Raw genomic sequence first — 24565 nt, 5'->3', positions numbered from 1 at the left:
AGCCTTTAGTGTCAACAAGTCATTGAATGATGGAAAGAGATGTTCATAGAACATAATAATGCTCATGAACGCATCATTAGAGATCAAGTGTGAGAAATTGAGTCCTACCGGTCTTTCAGATTCTGTGTTTTTATTCATTCTGTTTGTGTTGTTCTGTTTATTTTTACACTGTTTTTCTGGTTGTTGTTGTTGTGTATTTTATTCAATACAATATTGTTATATATAATATACAAAACAGAAAGACTGAAAAGGTATAGGTAGAAGTAAAAAAAAATGCTTATATATTCCTATCCTAAATTATTAGAATCAAATAAATCAGAAAATGTATATAAAATAAAGAAAAATAAAAAATAAAATAAAAATAATATATATGTGTATATATATATATATATATATATATATATCCACATACATCTTCCATATACATACGTTTCAATCACACTTATAACCCTCAAACATGACCATTCTTATATCCATTTTAACATTGTTCCATAATTGACCCTACAATAGAAATAATGGTTCTGTTTTCTAGCCCTCAAAAAAGCACAACGTGGTGTTTCGCCCGATTAAAATTAAAGACTTTACTTATAACTTCTAAACGAGGTGACTTTAATATATTTCAATACATTTCAACAACAAATAAAATAGATACCAAATTATTTTTCTTTTTGGTGTAACAGAGCAGAAACACAATAGAGCAGAAACTGTTGGTCTTTTATTTATATTTATTTTATTTATTCCCCAAAAAGTGAATTTTTTAGATATGAGGTTTTCCTCGGCCATCGATATACAATCTGTTTTTCTAATAAATTAATTGTTTTCATAAGAGTTCCGTGTTTATGTGTCCGTTGTGTCTCTATGGTTCTGTTTCTCTGTGTTTTCCAGTCCAGCGGCTTCGGTTCTCCCCCCACCCCTCTGTCTCCGCTCGGCTGAACTCTATTTAAACTGTAACCTGAACCCCGGGTGAACTTTGCTAAACTGACCCGTTAAGCCACTTTGGGTGCAAAGCGGGCTGTACGGTGGCCCGTGAGGAACACCTCGAGTCAACATCGGCAGAAACAAACGGATAATCCCAGAACATGTGCACACTAATAGAGAAACAGCTAACGCACAACAGATCCTCCAACTACCCACTAACTGTCATTCTATTCGACCCGTTTCCATGCACGATAATACAAATTTAAAGGTTATTCATATCTTTTTTTTTTATTCGGGATGATTTCAGAAAAGCAATTTATTATTAATAATCACTGCAACAAAATTAAAGATGACCTTTGTCGGAAACAACCACAAACAGGAATGTTGGAAATTCTTTTTCATCACTTAATACACACGTGTCAAACTCATGGCCCGCGGGCCAAATGTGGCCCGCCACGTCATTTGATGTGGCCCGCGACGGCATGAAATAAATATGATGCCTTTTCTTAAAAAAGGGAGGGGAAAAAAATCTTGTGCTTTTATTTTGAAGGTCTTTTTTTTGCAGCGACTGCGGTCTGTTCACGCTCCTTCATGCTGCGTTCACGCCAGAGGAGAGGCGAACCCTTGCATTGCTTTCTAAATGTACTCGCGTGAGTTCACTCGCCAGACTATTGTCGTTTTCTTCACTCGCGCCGAGAGGGGCGTGGCTTATCGTGGCATATAACAGCTCGTTACCACAACCGTCCACCACGGAAGAAATACACACTCTTTGTTCTGTTGAGGAAGTCCCACACGTCGGACCATCAAGCCATCGAGTCTGGGTTAATAATATAAATATTACATTTTATATTATCCGTAGCCGCCAAGCTTTTCCAGGAGCTGCGTCTAGATGACGGCCGCTTCCAGACGATCGATATCCTCCGTAGGTTCTGATTCAACGGTATGACGTCAGTGACGTCACGCGGAGCATTTCAACAGTCTCACCTACTTTACCGCCCGAGTTAAAAGAATCAGCCCGAATGAGGCGCATTTTCGCGTCCTGTCATTCACGCGCCCGGCGGACATCCAGTGCGCGCGTGTGTGTGTGTGCGCGTGCGTGAGGGACTGTTGACTTTGTATGAACAAACATCCCCAGTTCCCCTATTATGAATTCCTCATCGGGTCTATGTCATGGTCACTAAGGTTGAAATGAGTGCTGCTTCATGTTGTTCAGTATTTATAATATAGTCAGAAGAAAAGTTAATGTTGAATATGTGAATACTTTTTAATTACCCTTGTTTAATGTATTTATAGTTTAGGTATAAAAGCTGCTCCTCAAGACTCTGACTTGTAGAGCAGCTTCATGTGTCATAGGTCCAGTGAGTGAGACATGAATTACATCTTTTGAGGCTTTTAAAACCAGACTTTACTTCATGTTTATGCATGAGCACTGTTTACATGTTTTAAAGTCTGAAGTTATTGAGTAGTAATGTATGTTGTATTACCTTGTGTCCTTAAGATTCACTTGTTGGTTCATAATTAACAGTAAAAGGAATATTACTAAATAGTTTTGTTGTGCATACTGTGATATTCTGAACTCTCAGGTTCAAACTGCAACATCTTTTCATTAAATACATTTGAGAAGTTAAAATGTCCTCGATTTGGGTCATAGCTTGTCATTCAGGGTGATAGTGCATCCCAAAGCCAGACCAGGAGAGAACCACAGCGCGAGACCAGAGGAGAACCACTGCCCAGACCAGTGAGAACCACTGCCCAGACCAGTGGAGAACCACAGCCCTTGAGACCAGTGGAGAACCACTGCCCAGACCAGTGGAGAACCACCTGTCTCAACTGTGACAAAGCTTTTAACAAAGTTAATGTAATAATGTTTGTTTGATCTTTGATAAAGTAATGTGGGTTAAAATAAATTTAATGAAATGAAATAGATTTATTTTATAATATTAAATGCATTTGCAGATATAGTTATACATTCATAAAAGTACACCTAAATAAACAATAAAGAAATGCAAAGACAGTTATTTAACAATATGTTCTGGAGTAGTTAGAATTTTACCGTGTTAGTAACAACCGGCCCTTTGAGGGCAGCCATGAGGCGGATGTGGCCCTCGGTGAAAATGAGTTTGACACCCCTGACTTAATATGTATAATTTATGTATATCCATCCATCCATTATCAATACCGCTTATCCCAGCTGACGATAATAAAATATTCACTGGACTCCTCTCGGATTTGAACTCATCGTTCGGACGACATTCAGGACGCAGCCCAAACACAGCAGCAGTTTCGACTCGGGCGGATATCCAGCCTCTTCTTTGTTTGTCATATTGGTCAATATTGTTCCAAACACAGAGGTCATGAGAGGTCACGAGAGGTCCTGTGAAAATAATCAATTGTCCTACTTGTTTTTCTTTGCAAGGTTTTTTTCTTTTGTTTACCAGTTTTTCTTATTTTCGCCACATAGCAAGAGTTTTTTGTGGGTATTGTACACACATAAATAAGCTTATATAATACTATATTATTCACAATATTAAATATAAATATGACATAATAATGTTACTAATAATTAATTCCTCCACATCATACTTGGGGGACACTGTCATTAAATATGAGTAGAGGTACAGACTTTGTATTACATTTTATGAACATAAATAGGCCTCTATAATAATATATTATTCACAATATTAAATATGAATATGACAGTGTATAATAATGTGTTTCTCCACATCATACTTGGGGGACATTGTCATTCAATATAAGAAAAAGTACAGAATTGTTAATACATTTTATGAACATAAATAGGCTTATATAATAATATATTATTCACAATATTAAATATGAATATGACAGTGTATAATAATGTGTTTCTCCACGTCATACTTGGGGGACACTGTCATTAAATATGGGTAAAGGTACAGACTTTTTATTATATTTTATGAACTTAAGTTGGTTATTTATTTTGATATCCATTTCAAACAATTCTATTTAAACTTGACCTCTTGACCTCTCAGCCCATTGGCATTGTGATTCAGCAAAATTGAAACAAAGTGCATAAAATATGGTCTGAAAAAATATTACAAATGACAAATTGTAAAAATATATAAATAATAATTGTATTACTTCTCTGGTAGTAACTGTGATTTTTTAATACAAAAATGTTTTCTTCTTTGTCACCTGTGGACCTGTACCTCGACCTGGACCTAAACCTGGACCTAGACCTGGACCTAAACCTGGACCTGCAGTTCGAAATTCTACAAAAAGTGACACATTCCCTTCAATCGCTCATCTGAGACAAATAAGAACACATTTTCACATAACTTCTCAGATGGTTCGATTTCATATCTTATTGGTAAGAGAACAGCAGCCTTTAGTGTCAACAAGTCATTGAATGATGGAAAGAGATGTTCATAGAACATAATAATGCTCATGAACGCATCATTAGAGATCAAGTGTGAGAAATTGAGTCCTACCGGTCTTTCAGATTCTGTGTTTTATTCATTCTGTTTGTGTTGTTCTGTTTATTTTTACACTGTTTTTCTGGTTGTTGTTGTTGTGTATTTTATTCAATACAATATTGTTATATATAATATACAAAACAGAAAGACTGAAAAGGTATAGGTAGAAGTAAAAAAAAATGCTTATATATTCCTATCCTAAATTATTAGAATCAAATAAATCAGAAAATGTATATAAAATAAAGAAAAATAAAAAATAAAATAAAAATAATATATATGTGTATATATATATATATATATATATATATCCACATACATCTTCCATATACATACGTTTCAATCACACTTATAACCCTCAAACATGACCATTCTTATATCCATTTTAACATTGTTCCATAATTGGACTCCTACAATAGAAATAATGGTTCTGTTTCTCTAGCCCTCAAAAAAGCACAACGTGGTGTTTCTCGCCCGAGAATTAAAAGGTGCGACTTTACTTATAACTTCTAAACGAGGTGAGACTTTAATACATTTCAAGGCAACAAATAAAAATAGATACCAAATTATTTTTCTTTTTTTGGTGTAACAGTAGAGCAGAAACACAATAGAGCAGAAACTGTTGGTCTTTTATTTTATTTATTTTATTTATTCCCCAAAAAAGTGAATTTTTTAGATATGAGGTTTTGCTCCTCGGCCATCGATATACAATCTGTTTTTCTAATAAATTAATTGTTTTCATAAGAGTTCCGTGTTTATGTGTCCGTTGTGTGTCTCTATGGTTCTGTTTCTCTGTGTTTTCCAGTCCAGCGGCTTCGGTTCTCCCCCCACCCCTCTGTCTCCGCTCGGCTGAACTCTATTTAAACTGTAACCTGAACCCCGGGTGAACTTTGCTAAACTGACCCGTTAATCCACTTTGGGTGCAAAGCGGGCTGTACGGTGGCCCGTGAGGAACACCTCGAGTCAACATCGGCAGAAACAAACGGATAATCCCAGAACATGTGCACACTAATAGAGAAACAGCTAACGCACAACAGATCCTCCAACTACCCACTAACTGTCATTCTATTCGACCCGTTTCCATGCACGATAATACAAATTTAAAGGTTATTCATATCTTTTTTTTTTATTCGGGATGATTTCAGAAAAGCAATTTATTATTAATAATCACTGCAACAAAATTAAAGATGACCTTTGTCGGAAACAACCACAAACAGGAATGTTGGAAATTCTTTTTCATCACTTAATATGTATAATTTATGTATATCCATCCATCCATTATCAATACCGCTTATCCTCATTAGGGTCGCGGGGGCGCTGGAGCCGATCCCAGCTGACATAGGGCGAAGGCAGGGGACACCCTGGACAGGCCGCCAGTCCATCCAGGGCACATATAGAGACATACAACCATTCACTCTCACATATGGGCAATTTAGAGATCAATTAACCTGACGGCATGTCTTTGGACTGTGGGAGGAAGCCGGAGAACCCGGAGGGAACCCACGCTGCCACGGGGAGAACATGCAAACTCCACACAGAAGAACCGCCTCGACCGGGAATTGAACCCACGGCCCTCTTGCTGTGAGGCGACAGTGCTAGCCACTACACCACCGTGCAGTTTATGTATATATCTACGTCTAAATATTTATGGGTTGAGTCAGCGACTCTATATATAATTTGTCTTTTTGTTCAATTTGATATTTTTGGTATATTTTGTGCAAAGCTGAATGAATGAACACCCAGGAGGCAAACAGAGGCTAACGTGTGTGTGTGTGTGTTTTATTTTTCATTTTCATCGTGTGGATGAAACAAACTAAGATCCATCGTTGGTTAAAGTTTGTTTTTTAACAGCCGGGCTAACTGCTTTCAGGCTTTCTGCTAAGCTAAGCTAACAACATCCTGACTCCAGCTACATGAGAAAAGTCAAAATATTCCCTTAATATGCCGTAGTTTCTTTTTTTAAATGAACAGTTCGCTATGTTTCCACAACAATGACCGTGGCCCCGGCTGCAGGTTTCCTTCAGACATCCAGCGGTGACCACACGCTGCCACACGCTGCATATTGCAAATCATGGTTTAAAATATGCACTCACAAACAAACATTGAATGCATGCGCGTAAACAAACAGACCCTTGCATGCACTCGCCATCCCGACACACAAACAAACAAACTCACAAGCCCCCAATTTGATCACTGTTTCTCCAATGTAGGTCAGTGTGTGAGCATCCCAAACACGACATGGAGAGAGAAGGGGGAGGAGAAGGAGGAAGAGTACATCTATTGTGTAATCATGTGTGTTGTATCTGGGAGGAGCCATGTCTGTGTATGTGTGTGTGTGTCTGTCTGTGTGTGTTTAGCGTTTCTACTCCAACGCCTGGCGCTATTAATAGCCGTGAACTTCGGATGACCCCCCGAAGCCGCTCGCGAGTCAGCCTGATTTAGTTTGGCGTCTCTCGGTGTAATAATATCGGCAACATGGAGGGCCAGGACCCATTTCCTCCACCGCACTGTCCTCTCCAGAGGGAGTTACTGCCTGCAGTGCGACCGCCTCGCTCCTAACATGCTTTGACAGGAAGTGGGTCCCCATCCACTGTCCTCCTTTCTCCACGGAGACTCCCTCCTCCTTCCAAAACTGTTTAGTTTAAACTTTAATCCATTTGGAGCTGGATCAGGTCAAGCCCATGAGCGAATATCAAGCCGTACGCCGATGACGCCGTCGTGTATCTGTCACAGCTCCTTTCCAATGTGGCGGATGACAGACCGGCACAGGTACCTGAGAAGAAAAAATAAAATCAGGTTCTGAGGTTGTTGTTCTTTTCAAATAGAGAGCGTCCTGGAACTTCAAGGTCTCGAGGTCAATCAAAGTCAAAGATACGGCTGTCGAGTCGGGGCGCCAGCTCATGCTCGAAGAAACTACGTCGCTGATGCTTCATACCGTGTGACAGGCTGTCGGATTACATCATAGTTTCCAACTAACTATTGATGAATTACTTGACGTAGATTTCCTGGTTCACGAAAACAGCGAACGGGCCTCTGACTCCCGATTTCTATTATTCTGCGACTACACACACCAGACTTGTGATCGGAATAACGCTCTTCATAATGTTTCGCGGATACATGTTGAGTTAAAAAACAAACAGAATTGAGATTTGATAAAACGTGACTAAAAAGAGAAACTCATCTCCTGTCAGTTGTGGAGAGGAGGCGGCCGCGGTGTGTGTGTGTGTGATGCTATTCATGCTAGCTGTTAGCGGTTAGCCGGACACGTCATACACGGTGAACATGGTGTTTACGCAGTTTGTTGAACGATTTCATACGAGCTGACAAAACATATCCAGGCTGCGAAGACTTACAAGAAGCAGCTGGTCTCAGTGGGAAGTGAATCTGTAATCCCGTGTTAATGCCTCGCTCTTCCCATTTAGCCCTCCATGTACATGTATGTGCCGTGGATGGTAGTGAGTAGTGACATCATTATTTTATACCGGGCTATTATTATTTAAATATGGGGATTCATTATTTATTGACATAACACAGCACCCACCACAAATATAAGGTATGCCTTACTGGTTTATACTGGCTTATTTTGACTCACACACACAAACACCGTCCGGCTGCCACACACTCGCCAGTTGTTCTTGACATTTTTTCAGTGATGTACCCCCTGTGGACATTTTTTGTTCTCCAGCTAAATAGCCCCTTACGAGCGCCAAGCATTTTTGGTATTTAAAAAAAATGTAATACACAGTGTCTAATTTTAATATAAAATATATAAAATTCAGTTTATGAGCTTGAGCTTGTATTTGATTGAATATTTATTAAATAACTATTTTCAAAGGATTTTTTAATTGATGCCAATTTTTAATATATATATATATTTTTATCTCACGTACCCTCAGGGGTGCCTTCACCTACCCCCAGGGGTACAGATCGCCCCATGTGAGAACCACTGAACAAGACCACCAAATGTAGATTCATCCGCCGCTAAAAATAGTCCCCCCGTAGAAGCGCTCTATTTATCTATGTTTGTTTTTATAAAAAACCGACGATGACCTGCTGTTTAAGGAAATTACGTATTATTTACTTTTAAACAATTAAACTATATATTTATGAGCAGTTCTTAAATGATGGGCTAGGAGCTAAAGAAACAGAGACAAATTAAAACTGTACTACACAGTAACATTGGCAGTGTCAATTTAACACTTAAAGAGAACATTTAAAATCTGAGCCAGTGAACATATGGTCTCTTATCTTTACAGTGTTAAAGTAACACTGAACATAGTGTTAACATCTCAGAGTTAACGCAACTCTGGTAAGAGTTATTATTTGACTCTCCACTACACTGAGAAGTGTTCATTTTGATTAACACTAGTGTTATTTACATTTGAAACTTCTCAGTGTAGAATAATAACTCTTACCAGAGTTGCGTTAACTCTGAAATGTTATCACTATGTTCATTGTTACTTTACATATCATTTAGCTGACACTTTCATTCAAAGCGATTGAAAATCATGTTACATTCCATCTGCAATTCACTATTTCAAGACTCAAAAACTGCTCAAGTGTAAGTTGAACTCAGTATAGAGTTATTCTAAAATGTTGCTTCTGCTGAAATATCAACATTTGATCTAAAAAAAGTGATTTAGAGAAATTATTTCCAGAATTAAAATGCCACGTGATGAAACTCAATTTGAAAGGAGAAGGAGGGAGGCGGAGCTGATCAAAGTACACTGGGGGTTTTACTCTGGCTCTATAGTCTACGAAATCTCATCGTGGTTATTTAGGCAACATCACGCCAGGTTTCCCGTCCCCCTCGCGGGGCGAGTGAATGAGAAGTCGGCCAAGTTCATGTTTTGTGGGCCCAGACTCCGGATAATCTAACTCTCAAAAGCCGCTCATAAATACCGTGGCTGTTTTGGCAACACTGGTGTAATCTGTGCAGCTCGGCCAGAGGAAACAACTGACACCGACCGAGGAGGAGGAGGAGCGGGAGGAGCAGAGCTCTGGAGAAGTTCTGAAAAGGATTGCAGGAACTCAATTATGAAAGCGTGTCATTACTTAATTGTTTAAAGCTCTCCCACCTGTTCAGAAGACACACAGGGTGCTAACGAGTAGATTAAACAAAGAAAAGTAGTGATAATATATTTTAGAGGCTGAAACGAGATCATATTTGGCAGCTGGTCACAAAACTCATGACCTCAGTTCAGCCTTGTGCTCTGTGCGTCAATTAGAAAATGTAAATTTTCTAAAATAATCATGGATTATCATTTATAACCGCGCTCAGCTTCCCATGTTGCCATGTTCAAACACAGTGGTCTGGTCCATCTGAGTGGAGCTCGCCATTTGCAATCCAGCGCCATCGGGCCGTTGTTGATTACTTTTTAACGTCGTGCATCACTTCCGGGTGCTGGTAACATTTACTCAGTTCATCCAGATTATCCAAAAAAACCTCTTAATTTTGATGATGAGACTGAAAGTGAGAGCGTCTGAAATGTCACGAGTAATCCCTCAGTGCTCAGGGAGAACTCAAAATGTACAGTGTTTGTGTGTGTTTGTGTGTGTCTGTGTGTGTTTGTGCCTCCGTGCTCGTGAATGCAGCCCAAAAGGAGCCTTTGTTGAGGGTTCAGATCCAGTTAAACACAGGAGCACCATCTGGTACAAAAACACAGGGCAGAGATTTAATCTGGCAGATTGGAGGAGGAAGACTAAAAAACTGGGTTGGACTCTCTGGTACGGTCCTAGACTGGTTCAAGTCCTACCTACAAGACAGGGACTATTTTGTCTCCATTGGCAACTATGTATCTGAGCGGACTAACATGACGTGTGGAGTTCCACAAGGTTCAATCCTTGGGCCTCTTCTATTCAACCTCTACATGCTCCCCTTAGGCAGAATTATGCAAAATAACAAAATCGCTTACCATAATTATGGACGACACTCAACTATACATAGCTCTCTCACCAAGTGACTATGCTCCCATAGACTTACTGCGTCAGTGCACAGACCAAATTAATGATTGGATGTGCCAAAATTTCCTCAACTAAATGAAAATAAAACCGAGATAATTGTGTTTGGTGCTAAAGAAGAAAGGCTGAAAGTTTGTGCTCATCTGGACTCCCTTTCTTTAAAGTCGAAAAATCAAGTCAAAAATGTAGGTGTTATAATTGATTCGGATCTGAATTTTAATACCCACATCAAATCAATAACAAAATCAGCCTATTACCATCTAAAAAATATAGCAAGAATTAGAGGATTTATGTCCAAACAAGATTTAGAAAAACTAATTCACGCCTTCATCTCCAGTAGGTTAGACTATTGTAATAGTCTTTTCAGGTCTCCCAAAAAGCACTTGACAGCTACAACTTATTCAGAATGCCGCTGCCAGAGTCCTAACAAAGACTAAGAAAGTTGAACACATTACACCCATTCTCAGGTCTCTGCATTGGCTACCAGTCGTCAGAGAATCGACTTCAAAATACTGCTGCTCGTTTATAAATCTCTAAATGGTGTAGGTCCAAAATATATCTCTGACTTGCTTCCACCTTATGAACCCTCTAGGCCTCTTAGGTCATCTGGGGCCGGTCTGCTAACTGTTCCCAGGGTTAAAACAAAACATGGTGAAGCAGCATTCAGTTATTATGCCACACACAGTTGGAACAAACTTTGGAAGAGCTTAGATCTGCACCAACTCTTACTACTTTCAAAAACAGGCTAAAAACGTTTATGTTCTCCATTGCCTTAAATTGAATCTTGTATTAATCCTGAAATAATAAGACAACGACAGAAGGAATGATTCTTTGCACTTAGATTTTTATCTTTATTTTTTCTTTTATTAATCTTCTTTTATGCTTTTATGCCTTTTTAAATTGTTTCTTTGATGCACTTTGTATTCCTCTTTTTTATTTCTTATTCTTGATCTATTTTTTGTAAAGCACTTTGAATTGCATTCATGTATGAAATGTGCTATATAAATAAACTTGCCTTGCCTTGCCTTGTGTGTATGTGTGTGTGTGTGTGTGTGTGTGTGTGTCCGTGTAATCTGGATTTCAGCTCTGTTGTCATACAAAATCTGCAGAGATGGTAAACAAGTGATCACAGAGCTCAGTGTGTCAGTGAATGTCCGTTATCTCAAATATCCAAAATGAATATTTACATTTAGATATTTACAATAAATACGAGACACGAAAAATAGGAAATAGCAAGATAAGGAGCAGGTAAATACTCTTTAAAAAGAGTTTTACTGAAATAAAAAGAGTTATTTTTGTATTTATTTTTAAATTATTTATAACGGACGTCATGACCTTCAGATAGGTCCGACCTTACGACCCGATCATCAGGACCACTCGACAAACGACAGTGCTGCTGATCCCCGTAGAAAATAAATTCATGAAAACTATACAGGGGATGACGTCACTCATACGTTTAGATTATATAAAAGTTTTGCATGCTTGAGGGTGAGGCCGCTTTGAGTGGCAGGCGGGTCCCGTCCCAGGTCGCTAGCTGCTAGCTCAGTTAGGCTCTGTGTTCGTTGCCAAGATGGCGACGGATGGAGCCGCCATGGATGGATACACCTTTCATTCCCATGAAAAGTTGCTTGGTTGCACATGAAGCAAGATTCTCCGTCAATCTTCCGCATCCAGGTTGCCCACAGAGCGAGTGCACGAGCGTTTTCTCTAGCCCCGCCTGCCCCGGCCCTCGGTCCAGCCTCATTCTCATTCACATCAAACGGAGGAAGGAAGATAACTCTGGATTCAGCTGTTACTGCAATTTTAAACTTTGGGACCTAAAAATAAAATGAGGGATGTTCAAGTATTATCAAACCGTCCAGAAGTCTCTTTCCCAATGTACGGCCTCACGTGGCAGAACAGGAAGTTGTGATCCAACTGTTTGGCCACTTTAAAATATCTCTCCTTAAAATCCAGATTAACAACTTTTCTGTTTGCTTCAAGGATTCAAGGATATCATCATTTTCTGCATCTCACTACTGTATTGTATTTATTTAACTGCATTGCAACTTTTATTCTATTTCTTGCTTTTTGACTGTTTTTAATGTTTTAATGAATTTCCTTTTTTGCATTATGTTTTAATGCTTTTAATGTGAAGCACTTTGATTTTCCTTGTTGTTGAAATGTGCTACACGAATACACAAATACACTTGCCTTGCCTTCAAAGCCCGGCGTGGCTCCGAAGAAACCTGTGGGCGACATCAAGGAGATTTTCACCATATGTTATACCATTGTTATTAAAGACGTGGCCTCTGTGTCAAAGACCCCTTGCTAGGCTTTTTAAGTTTGTCACTTAGGCTATATGTAATATTTCTAAATGAATGAAACACAACACATATGGAGCCGCGTAGAGAAACTGTGCACAGTGTGTGAAGACAGAGGGGGATTAACAGGGCCAGCAGATCCATGCTGATAGAGGGAAGAAGCCTATGAAATATTATATTAATGTATGACAACAGATCTAAATGTGGAAATACATTAATTATTTACACAAAACAAACAATCATTGGCAGAATTAGGCCTCAATATGAGCACAACGACACTTGTAGCCAGAACACACACACACACACACGCACATGTGCACACACACACACGCACATGTGCACACACACACACACACACACACAAGTACCACGAACCGGCCATTTGCTGCTCTATGGCACAAGAACCGAATGCTTTCTCAACTTTTAGAGGCTTTTTGAGTATCTCGCTCTCTCCACTTCCAACACCTGCAATCAGCTGCTGTTAGAGGAGCTCGCTCCGCAGCCGTCTGGTGCTCTATTCGGGGTCGCTCTACGTGCTCGGGCAGAGCTGGAGCCTTTGTTACCTGAAATAATAGTGATTACGATGTGCATTGCGGTAGAAAAACAGGTGGCACTGATTCAACGAGCTGGCAACATGAAGCCCACGCTGCTCGTGAGGGCCCTGCAGCCTTTATGGCTTTCTTTCATTTTTATTTCAAGGTTTAATATTCACCTCTGCACTTCCCGCAGACAGCAGCCTGAGTCATATCTTTTTTTTAGGTCCTACAAATAAAACTACACAGAGTTGTTTTGACAAAGAACAAAATTCCTATTTTATATTAAATTAAACAGCCTGCATAACCCACAAGTGTAATGTGTGTGTTATTGTAAAACATGAACTCCTTCAGACGTCATTAAAAATCTAAATTCAACAATACAGAGGACATGACCTCAGTATCATCAATATATATATGTATATACTCATTGTTGATAGTATTTTGACGAGGACAATTTGATTCAAAATGTTTAACAATGTATTATCATTACATGTTATCACTTTATTAGTAGTCTGATTCCACACACACACACACACACACACACACACACACACACACACACACACACACACACACACACACAAACACACGGCAGTGAGAAAATAAAACAAGTAAAAGGCATATATGATCTGCAGTACTGACTGCTACCAAAAGGAGGCACTCTGGTTGCAGCTTCTCCCCTGTCCCCTCCTCTGTGCTCATTGTGTGCGTGTTTGTGTATGCGTGTGTGTGTGTGTGCGCGCGCGTGTGTTTCCAGAATGATGTTCATTAGTAGACAATAGCGGTACGCTCAGAGATTTACCCCTCCTCCTCCTCCTCCTCCTCTCTCCCTTACCCATAACCATACACATGAGCGCACACCGACCGTGCACTCCCTGTGTTTGCCGACATGAATTCAAACTATTACTGTCGTTGAGAAAACAAAGCCGAGGAGGCGGACTGCCCTCGCCGACTGTGCGCTTTTACGCACACGCACAGGCGCGCGCACACATACGTGCGCTTTTACGCACAAAATTAGATTGGGATTTTACGCACACATGCACAGAGAGGAGGGTGCATTACGCACGGTACAATTACGTGAACGAATTTAGGGTGAGGTGCACGCGCGTAAATACCAAAATAGACAGATTAAGGAGAGCAGATATGACAGGTTGGCGTTTTTGGAGACATTAAAGAGGAAGAAGCAGAAAAGAGGATTTGTTGACAAAAACACCAAGTTGGATAAGCTCCTCCTCTCCGTGATGTAGTCCGAACTTCCTTAATTACTAATTTCTCTACATCCAAGCCACGCTCTCTCTCTCTCTCTCTCTCGCTCCCTCTCTCTCTGCCTGTCTCTATTCTTTCTCTCAACTCCTCCATCCATGCATCTCTCATCCTGACCCTCCTTTCTCTCTCCTCTCTGTCTCTCTTTCGTTTCCAGCCCGGATAACGGAGGTGGACGAGCTTTGGAGTTGTTGTTGTTGTTATTTTTTTAATTATTATTATTTATTCCTTGTTTTTGAGAGACCCGCCATCGGGCATGGAGGATGTAAAAAACCCACCGACCGTCCACCGGTCCTCCTCCTTCAGTATCAAGAGCCTCCTGCTTCCCTCCAAGTACGAGAGACCGGACCCCGTCGCCGCCGCTGCCGCCGCCGCCGCCGCCGCCGCCGCTGCGGTCGTTGGCATCCCGGGGAGCTTCTCTCCAACCCCGAGCTCCGACTCTGAGAAGTCGTTGGACCCACCGGAGGTGGACTCCACGGCTACGGCTTTGGATCCGGGGAAACCGGCCAAGGAGGAGCAAGGGGAAGAGGGGGAGGAGTGCGCAGGGGACCGAGCCAAGGCCACACCGGAGCAGAATACTATCGGCAATAATAGCGGGAAAAACGGGAAATATGACAAGCCTCCGTTCAGCTACAATGCCCTGATCATGATGGCCATCCGGCAGAGCCCCGAGAAGCGGCTCACGCTGAACGGCATCTACGAGTTCATCATGAAAAACTTCCCGTATTACCGGGAGCACAAGCAGGGCTGGCAGAACTCCATCCGGCACAACCTGAGCCTCAATAAGTGCTTCGTTAAGGTGCCCAGGCACTACGACGATCCGGGGAAGGGGAACTACTGGATGCTGGACCCGAGCAGCGATGATGTTTTCATCGGAGGGACGACCGGGAAGCTCCGCCGGCGCTCCGCCACCTCCCGGGGCAAGCTGGCGATGAAGCGCGGGCTGCGCTTCGCTCCTCTGGGCTTGGGGATTAACGAGCGAGCGAACAACCCGCTGTACTGGCAGATCTCTCCCTTTCTGTCCCTGCACCATCACCACCACCACCACCCGCACTACAACGGATCCTCGCCCGGGTTTTTGAACCAGGCGGGAGGCTACGGTTCGTTGCTGCCCGCCGTGGAGCAGCTGAGCAACGGGAACCTGGGGCGCTCCATCCTCGGCGGGTCGGCCGCCGGGGCGCTGGGCTTGACGAACGGTTACGGGATGAGCACGTCGCCGGTCGGGCTGCTCTCCGGACAGACTGCCGGGTATTTTGTCTCAGGGAACCAACATGGAGGACCGGGAGGAGGTCCGCCTACTCACCCATCGCATCTCCAGCAGAGCGCACCGGGTTATGGCGGCATGGCGACCAGCAGCTCGCCGCAGTCCCTGCTGTCGGACTCCCTCAGAAATAACTCCCTACCGGCCTTCTCCCCGGGCGTGTCCGCGGGGTTCCACGGGGTGCTGTCCCACCAAAAGAGGTTGACTTCAAACGCTTTCCTAAACTGAATCCCCCCCCCCCCCACCACCACCCCTCTCCTCCCCCATCACCATCAATTCACACAGTGGATGGTACCGGGACGAGGACGCACAAAAGCAGTCATGTTAAGGGCAAATAATAAGTGGTAAATATCAATTATTGAACGCAAAAATATATATATATATGAAGTGAACCTTTTTGGCCATATTCCACCCCGAAGAGCAACGGGTTTATTTTGAAGGATTTTTTCTTTTCTTCCCGCAATTGTTTGAAAAAGGGACACACTTTTGTTACCCGCAGGTTGTACAACTGTAAACTAGACTGCCAAAGGTAACGCTTTAAGGATATTTCAAGCTATTTATATCTTGTACAAAGATTTTCAGTACTTTCTTTGAGTCTTTTATTTATGTTTTGTATTTATTGTACAATGTATTTAAATTCTATTTGTCAGTGTATACTTAGCAGTATTGAGGAAAAGGGGGAATGGTGGGGGTGAAATAAGACACACAGGGTTAATAATTATTTATGAATTTTGAGACAATCAAGGAGAGAGAGAAAAAAGACAATCAACTTTTTTTATTGTTCTCTTTTTTTGGGAGGGAAAAACTTGTGAATAAGTAGATAATAAATAAATAAAGCCTTAAAATCAGCAGAAACAATCAGGGGTTTTAAGAGGAAGCATAAGCCTACACATCATATCTCTACTCAGGTTTGCCCGGGCCTAATAATAATAATAATAATAATAATAATAATAATAATAATAATAATAATAGGAGAAGTTAATATCTTTACTGTTGCCTTTCAGTGCTAGACATTAATTTGTTGGACTTGAACACAATCCTTTAAGTAAATAATACATGGACATGTATTTAGGAATAAAACTCTTCATAAAATTATGCAAAGCAACGCAGCTATTACACACGTTTTTATATGTTTTCTGTTCATCATCAAATCCCAGATTGTCCTCTTCACTTCAGTTTGTACAGGCTTTTGTGAGCGTAAAACCTCCTGCGCATGTGCGCTCATGGCCGCCGTCTACAAACAATTTAATGAATAAAAATAAACACCAACACTCTGTAGCGCCGTTGCGTTTTGAACGACCTGCTCCTATTTCCGGGGAACATTTTAAACAAGTGCCGATGGAGACGCTTCTGCACCGTTTCTGCAGTTTTCGGGAGGAAACACACGCACACACACACACACACACACACACACACACACACGCACACACACACACATCATTTTGAGGGTTTTATGAACTTAAGGATGTGAAAACTTCCCCCCCCAGCTGGAGATACGAGGTGTTCAGAAGCTGCAACGATAAGGCCGATATTATGCAACGCAGCAAGAGCTCCAATGGCCTCTTGAAAACGAGCATCAGCTGACCTCAGCAGAGACACTCTGATACCGATATGCTAATGTAACATGTGCCGATATTAGTGATACCGAGGTTTAGGTGAAAAGACAACGCGGTGATTAAAAACGTTAAAAAATTATTTATTTTCCAACACATTTTTGCTCCATCCGTTATTTAAACTACTTTTTTATAACTTTATTTCAACATGTTGCAGGATTCTTAAAGAGTCTTCTCTTGATATATGTAGCCAATAATTTTGTTTTTACTTTACAAAAGAGCACCCATGTCTTTCCCCACAGCCATGTTCATTTATGTGAATCTAATTTATTATTATTCTCTTTTTGTGGCTCAAATTGCTAACAATTATTTTATTACACAAACAAATACTCCTTTGCAATTATTATTTGGTGCAACAATTTAATTAATAACATACATCACATGACACAAACTACTAAATTAAGAACTACAAGTATTGTATTTTTTATTTACAGGTGCATTACGTTTTCATAATCAGCAGTTGATAAAATAAACAAAATATAGATCTATTCCTAGATATTTACAAACTAAATTAAAAACAAAGCACAGCACCTTGTGATTAAAACAACATATCCTGATGTTCATGCTATTTTATTTGATAAGCACACCGAACGAGCAGCGTTTGACTATCAAAGTATTGATCACTGTGGTATTGATCAGTTTGTCCTCAGCTCTCAGGTCAGTGGTTTCTGAGCTCGCAACAAAATAAATGTGGTCTTTAAAAAAATAAAGCAAACAAAAGAGAACATGAGGCTGCAGATAAGGTTGATTTATAAAACTGTTTATGGCCAATATGATGCCTGTGTATCAATAAAATGTCTATGATATATACCCTGATAAAAGTGACATTATTATGTGAATTCTTACATTTAAAAGGGAATACAGACATAAATAAAATACATTTCTGGTCTAAGGTATATAGGATCAAATCCACCGGTCACTGCTGTCGATAATATTAAACAGCATTGCTGAAAATATTGATTATAATTTAAAACACCATCAGTTTAGGGCTTGTTATTGCAAAACAATGAATATAATCTTTTGACTGTAATCATGTTGGATTTAATTTGAATTGATTTAAATGTTATTTCCTGACAATGAATATGTTTGTGTGTATGTTTCAAACAGCTGAGCATGCAGACAGCAAACCGGAAGCTGCTTTCTCCCCTTTTTTTATTAAATTCTTTTTACAGTGCAGACAACAACAAAAAATGTATATAACCTCTGAGCAAAATAAAAGCCTCCTGACACCCCCCCCCCCCCCCCCACACACACACATAGAAAAACAAGATTTTATTGGAAAAATAAGAAGCACAAAAAGTATCAATATTAAATTATAGTATTACAAGACTGCAGAATAAGAACCAGCGTGTATTGTTTTTTAAAAAATGCTCCATGTCACGTTTTTACATTTTCGTTTTGTCCAAAATTTTTTTTATAGTTTTTATTTTATTTTTTATTTTGCACTTTTGTTGTTAGCGTTCACTTGTATGAATTCTGTATCGTCTGTTTTCGTTGCTGTCCGTCCCTTTGTTTGTTTTTCAGAGAAACTAAACTTTATTAAAAAGGATTAAATAACCCGAAGCTTCTGCCTGATGATGTGTAGACAAATCTATTTAATTTTATTTTTATGTTTGACTGTTTTGGTAGTTTTAATAATTTTAGTGTATTATTTATTGTTTGTCTATTGTTTGCATTTTTCGGAAGTTGCTTAAATTATCCGTTCATTCAATTTTATTTTATTTTTTGGAATTACTGACCATTTAATTTTTTTTAAATAACCTTGATTGATTTTTATTTGCTTCAAGATTAAATAGACTTATTTCCAGAGATTTAAATAGATTGGTTAGGTTTATTGCAGGACGATATATATGTATATTTTCAGTGTTGTTTTGGGTATTTTTTAAAAGGTTCACATATCTTCGTTACTTTTTGGGTGTTTGACTTTTTACTTTCAAATTTTTACAAGTTTAGCATAAAACTCTCTTGTGTTTTTGGGAAAAGGACCAGAAGCCAGACTATATTATATTATATATTTTGAGGCCTCGTCATGCAGTTTGACTCTTTGTCTTTAGAGTTATCGATTCTTTCATAAGTTTAGGGTTATTATTGCTGGTCAGTTTTCTGATTTCACTTCTATAAAATGTAAAGTTGATTCAGTGAGTCTGAAGTTTTACAAACAGTGAAGGGCAGTGTGCAAAATCACATGATCAACGTGTTCATCCACCAACATACAGCTCACCGATAGAAATGACAACATTACTATTATTAGTTTGTAGATTCAATAACATATAGCTTGTAAATTAAATGTAGCTAAAAGTCAACAACAACATTAATAATTGCATTCATAGTCAGAGTTAAATATCCACCTAACTTGTAACTGGAACATAATATGACTATAGTTAGTTTATAATACATCGCTTTATTGTGTGCAGCCTTCTGTAATATTCGTATAATAAGTTGTGATGAGGCAGTTTCACTTCCTGAGATAACATTTCATACATTAAGGTAATGTAAAGTATTATTCTTATGGTATTCTATATTGGTAGTCTCAGTCTGGACCATGTCTGTCTCAGGGTCTCAGTCTGGACCTCTCTGTCTCAGGGTGTCTGGACCTGTCTGTCTCAGGGTGTCTGGACCTGTCTGTCTCAGGGTCTCAATCTGGACCCATCTCAGGGTCTCAGTCGGGACCTGTCTGTCTCAGTCTGGACCTGTACGTCTCAGGGTCTCACTCTGGACCTGTCTTTCTCTAAGTCCTGTCCTAGGGTCTCAGTCTGGACCCGTCTGTCTCTCAGTTTTGACCTGTCTCAGTGTCTCAGTCTGGACCCGTCTGTCTCTGTGTCTCAGTCAGTCTGCGTCTCTGCAGCTTTAAGAGAAGTCTCTCTCTCTGGGAGAATTTAGGTCAGTGCAGCCGTTCAGTCAGCAAGCTTGTTCTGGCAGCTGGGACGGCCCAGAGGGGCGGGGCTTAGAGGAGGGGGAGGGTGCGTAGTGATGTCATTTTGGGCCTGAGTGATGTCACATCCACCACAGACTGAAACTAAACCAGGAAAAATCACACTTGGAGCCGGATCACAAATTCAACATGATTTAATGTGTTCCTCGAGATAGACTGCGAGAGAAGTAGAAAAAGCAGCATAACTGAGTTATTCTACGATTGCACAAACATATCAGGGGACTGTAATTGTTTTTAAAAGCGGGAGAAAGCCAAACATGTGAATCAGCAGAATGGAGTCGTGTGTGTGTTTTTTATGTATGTGACAGTGATGACATGTTGAGCCCCGAAGGACTGATAAGTGATGGTGAGTGAGCGTTTGGACCGACCCTGTCCCCTGCAGGAACATAGCTTTACACTCTGTCAGCAGCACGCACACACACACACACACACACACACATACACACATACACCGTTAAACCAGCTGAGAACTGGACAGGATGTAGATGTCACAACGTGGATGGACTCTCACTGACTGATGCGCTGAAGCTGATTTAAACTTCTTCTTTTCTCCGCAATAAATGTCTTAATGTTTAAATCTCAGACTGCCCAGCAGCATGCGGCTGTAGTGCAGCCTGCATGACCCAGAGGTTTCATGTAGGCAGCAGGTGGTCACGGTGCTGTCAGGTTTCAGAGGGAACTCGATTTTACCCCAAAATAGAGTGACATCACCATGTCTGCACGGTGAATATTAACTGGCAGCTACTTAGCTGAGATAAGCATAAAGACTGGAAACAAGGGGATTTAACATATCAGCCTATTTATTAATATGTGTATATATATATATATATATATATTCAAATATATATATATATATATTTCCAGTGTTCATATGAATATGAACACTGGAAATGAAGGAATTCAGCCTAATTATAAATATATGTATATATACATATACATTTTTATATACATATATATTTATACATATCTCTTTCTCTCTCTCTCTCTTTCTCTCTCTCTCTCTCTATATATATATATATATATATATATGCTGATGTGTTAAATATACATATAATATGTTATTTTCTTTATACAGTATTCATATATATATATACATATATATACATATATATATGTATATATATATGTGTGTGTGTGTGTGTGTGTGTGTATCAAGCTCTCCCTTAGCAATCAGACAGATCAGAGAGCTTCATAAGAAAGAAAACTCTCTGACAGAGTTGCGATTGGACTTTTGAAAGTCTGACTTTGAAAGTTTTGGCGCAAGATCGTCACAAACTTTCACCTCGCTCAACACTCACCATGCTGCAGCGGGGAATAAAACATGCACACTGACCTTCGACCTCATTACTGTTGGCCATCACGGCGGCCGATCCTACAACCGAAGCAGTTTTTGGTCCAAAACATGCAGGTTTTGTTTGTTTGTTTGAGAGACTTATGAACGGAAGAAGCTGGACTGACAAAGCTACAAAATTGACGAATATTTCACATATAAAATTAACAATCAATATTAGAATTCATAATCATTTTTAAAGCAATGGGTCCTTTATTTCTGATGGAAGTAAATACAAATCAGCCTCTCATTTCAAAAGCGCCTTATTGATGCTTACAGCTAACTCAAGCTATGTTAAGGTTAATGCTTGTGGTACTTGCACTTAGCTTGAGAATTTAATTTATATATCTTCTCCACATATTGTACTTTTACCTCCACAACATTTTTACGGTAAGTGTTGTGCAACGTGCAACTTCTGACTGTATTCTCTTCAGACGGGCAGGCAGACAGACAGACAGGCAGACAGAAAGACAGACAGACAGGCAGACAGAAAGACAGACAGACAGGCAGACAGAAAGACAGACAGACAGGCAGACAGACACACACACAGACAGGCAGGCAGGCAGGCAGACAGAAAGACAGGCAGACAGACAGACAGGCAGACAGACAGACAGGCAGACAGAAAGACAGACAGACAGGCAGACAGACACACACACAGACAGGCAGGCAGGCAGGCAGACAGAAAGACAGGCAGACAGACAGACAGGCAGGCAGACAGAAAGACAGACAGACAGGCAGACAGAAAGACAGGCAGACAGGCAGACAGACAGACAGGCAGACAGACAGAAAGACAGACAGACAGGCAGACAGACAGACAGGCAGACAAAAAGACAGACAGACAGGCAGGCAGACAGACAGACAGGCAGACAGAAAGACAGACAGACAGAAAGACAGACAGACAGGCAGACAGACACACACACAGACAGGCAGGCAGGCAGGCAGGCAGACAGACAGACAGGCAGACAGAAAGACAGGCAGACAGGCAGACAGGCAGACAGAAAGACAGACAGACAGGCAGACAGACAGACAGACAGGCAGACAGAAAGACAGGCAGACAGACAGACAGACAGGCAGACAGACAGACAGGCAGACAGACAGACAGGCAGACAGAAAGACAGGCAGACAGACAGACACAGACACACAGACAGGCAGGGAGGCAGACAGACACTCTGTGAACCTTTACTTAAAGATGAGGGGCATCGTGGTCACAATGAAAACAAGGAGACTTCACACTGATTCCACTAAAGTTTCTAGCACACTGCAATCAAATATTTTTGACTAAAAGAAGTAATTATCTTCCAGCATAACCAACATGCAAAGTGCTTCAAAGTGCACCTTTCAAAATCCATGCAAGTTCTCAGCAGATGCTAAATATGTCAATATTACTGTAACACTTTTCTTTAAGAAAAAATCTTAAATATTTTTAAGAAAGAAGAACTGAAAGATGTAATTGATGCTGTCTATGATAGTAATTGTATTATTAAAAAGACTTCTAAATCAAGATATTTTGTAGGAGACGCAAAAAAACAGCTCAAAAACAAAGACGTCTTAAACAATCGATAAGAAGGAAGCTTGGGGTCAGAGGTCACGAAATCCTGACATTCTTACTAATTTAACAGGAAGCTTAAAGGGGATTCAAAGTTCAGCCGGAGTTGAAATGGTTAAAACAAACTTAAATCCTAAAAATGCCTCAAATCAGCTTCTTTAAAGTTTGTCTAAACAACAACATTTTAATTCACTATTCTTTACTCTCCACATGGCTCTCAAACTTTATCAGTGTTCATTCATTCAATCTAACAATTAACTGGTAATCAGTCAGTTATGTTCTGGCCAATGAATAAACATGTCAACAGTTTGTGAAGATCTATGCAATACATTTTAAAATAAACTAAAACGAGATGAAAACTAAATAAAATGTAACTGTAAAAAAAATTGACAATTTTGTCAACAAATAAAATACAAATATGAAATGAAAGACAAATATTTCTTGAACCTTCGTTCAAGATATATTTCAAAGTCTCTGAAACTCACAACCACATAGATACAAGACACTTGGATACAACGAACAAGACACATGGGTACAATGAATAGATACAAGACACTTGGATACAATGAATAGATACAAGACACTTGGATACAATGAATAGATACAAGACACTTGGATACAATGAATAGATACAAGACACATGGGTACAATGAATAGATACAAGACACATGGGTACAATGAATAGATACAAGACACTTGGGTACAATGAATAGATACAAGACACTTGGATACAACACATAGAAATAAGACACTTGGATACAATTAATAGATACAAGACACTTGGGTACAACGAATAGATACAAGACACTTGGGTACGATGAATAGATACAAGACACTTGAAAACAACTCATAGATACAAGACACTTAGATACAAACAATAGATGGAAAAATACGGTGAAAAAATATCCCTGTTTGCATTTTCCGACCAAAAATTATTTCTGCTTGAAAAAAGTGGAAAAGTTTGTCTATTGATGAAACCAAAGTGGAAACTTAAGAATTATTGAATAAATGATGACAGGCATGAAGCATGAAGAGCTAAACATATCCAATGTGTGTGTGTGTAGTGATGAGGAGACATTAAAAATCCTCACAATAATACAAGAAACAAACAGAAATGTTAGACTTCCATCATGATTTCCACATGTTTCTCCATCGTTTGAGCTTCAAATGGAGCTCCAGGCAGTTCAGCAAATTTCCATGAGCAAAAGTTGTGGCTACTAACCACTTCTTGTTAGTTGATACTAGGAGCTGGAGTTAAAAAAATGCAGACCACTTATTGGTTGAAAGGGATTCGACACAGGACATGCTGCACACATCCGCCTTTTAAAAGAAAAGCCAAGCTATCGTCACTATAGCGTTTATTTACTCAACCCACATCTCTATCGACCATTTTAGTTTCCGCTGAAATGATTTTGGTGAGCACCCCGTTGAAGATGATGTCACGGCGGTTTCA

At 40.0% G+C, this 24565-nt stretch overlaps 2 protein-coding genes across 3 annotated transcripts in view; one reads left to right on the top strand and one right to left on the bottom strand.

Moving 5' to 3' along the window:
* Positions 1-24565, bottom strand: part of LOC130206906 (acylphosphatase-2-like) — a 159330-nt gene that overhangs the window by 18073 nt on the left and 116692 nt on the right. The gene's annotated exons all lie outside the window — the stretch shown is intronic.
* Positions 14193-16965, top strand: LOC130206901 (forkhead box protein G1-like). The gene has a single exon (XM_056435158.1). It carries the CDS (start codon positions 14687-14689, stop codon positions 15917-15919), a length of 1233 nt encoding a protein of 410 aa, XP_056291133.1. The 5' UTR covers positions 14193-14686; the 3' UTR covers positions 15920-16965.

This window comes from Pseudoliparis swirei, chromosome 17 (assembly GCF_029220125.1).
Source record: "Pseudoliparis swirei isolate HS2019 ecotype Mariana Trench chromosome 17, NWPU_hadal_v1, whole genome shotgun sequence".
Lineage (NCBI taxonomy): Eukaryota > Metazoa > Chordata > Actinopteri > Perciformes > Liparidae > Pseudoliparis > Pseudoliparis swirei.
The sequence above is the reverse complement of the archived record's forward strand: the minus strand, read 5'-3'. Positions and strand labels throughout refer to the sequence as shown.

Excerpts from the sequence above, each read along its gene's own strand:
- LOC130206901 (XM_056435158.1), top strand. The coding sequence starts at position 14,687 with ATGGAGGATGTAAAAAACCCACCGACCGTCCACCGGTCCTCCTCCTTC.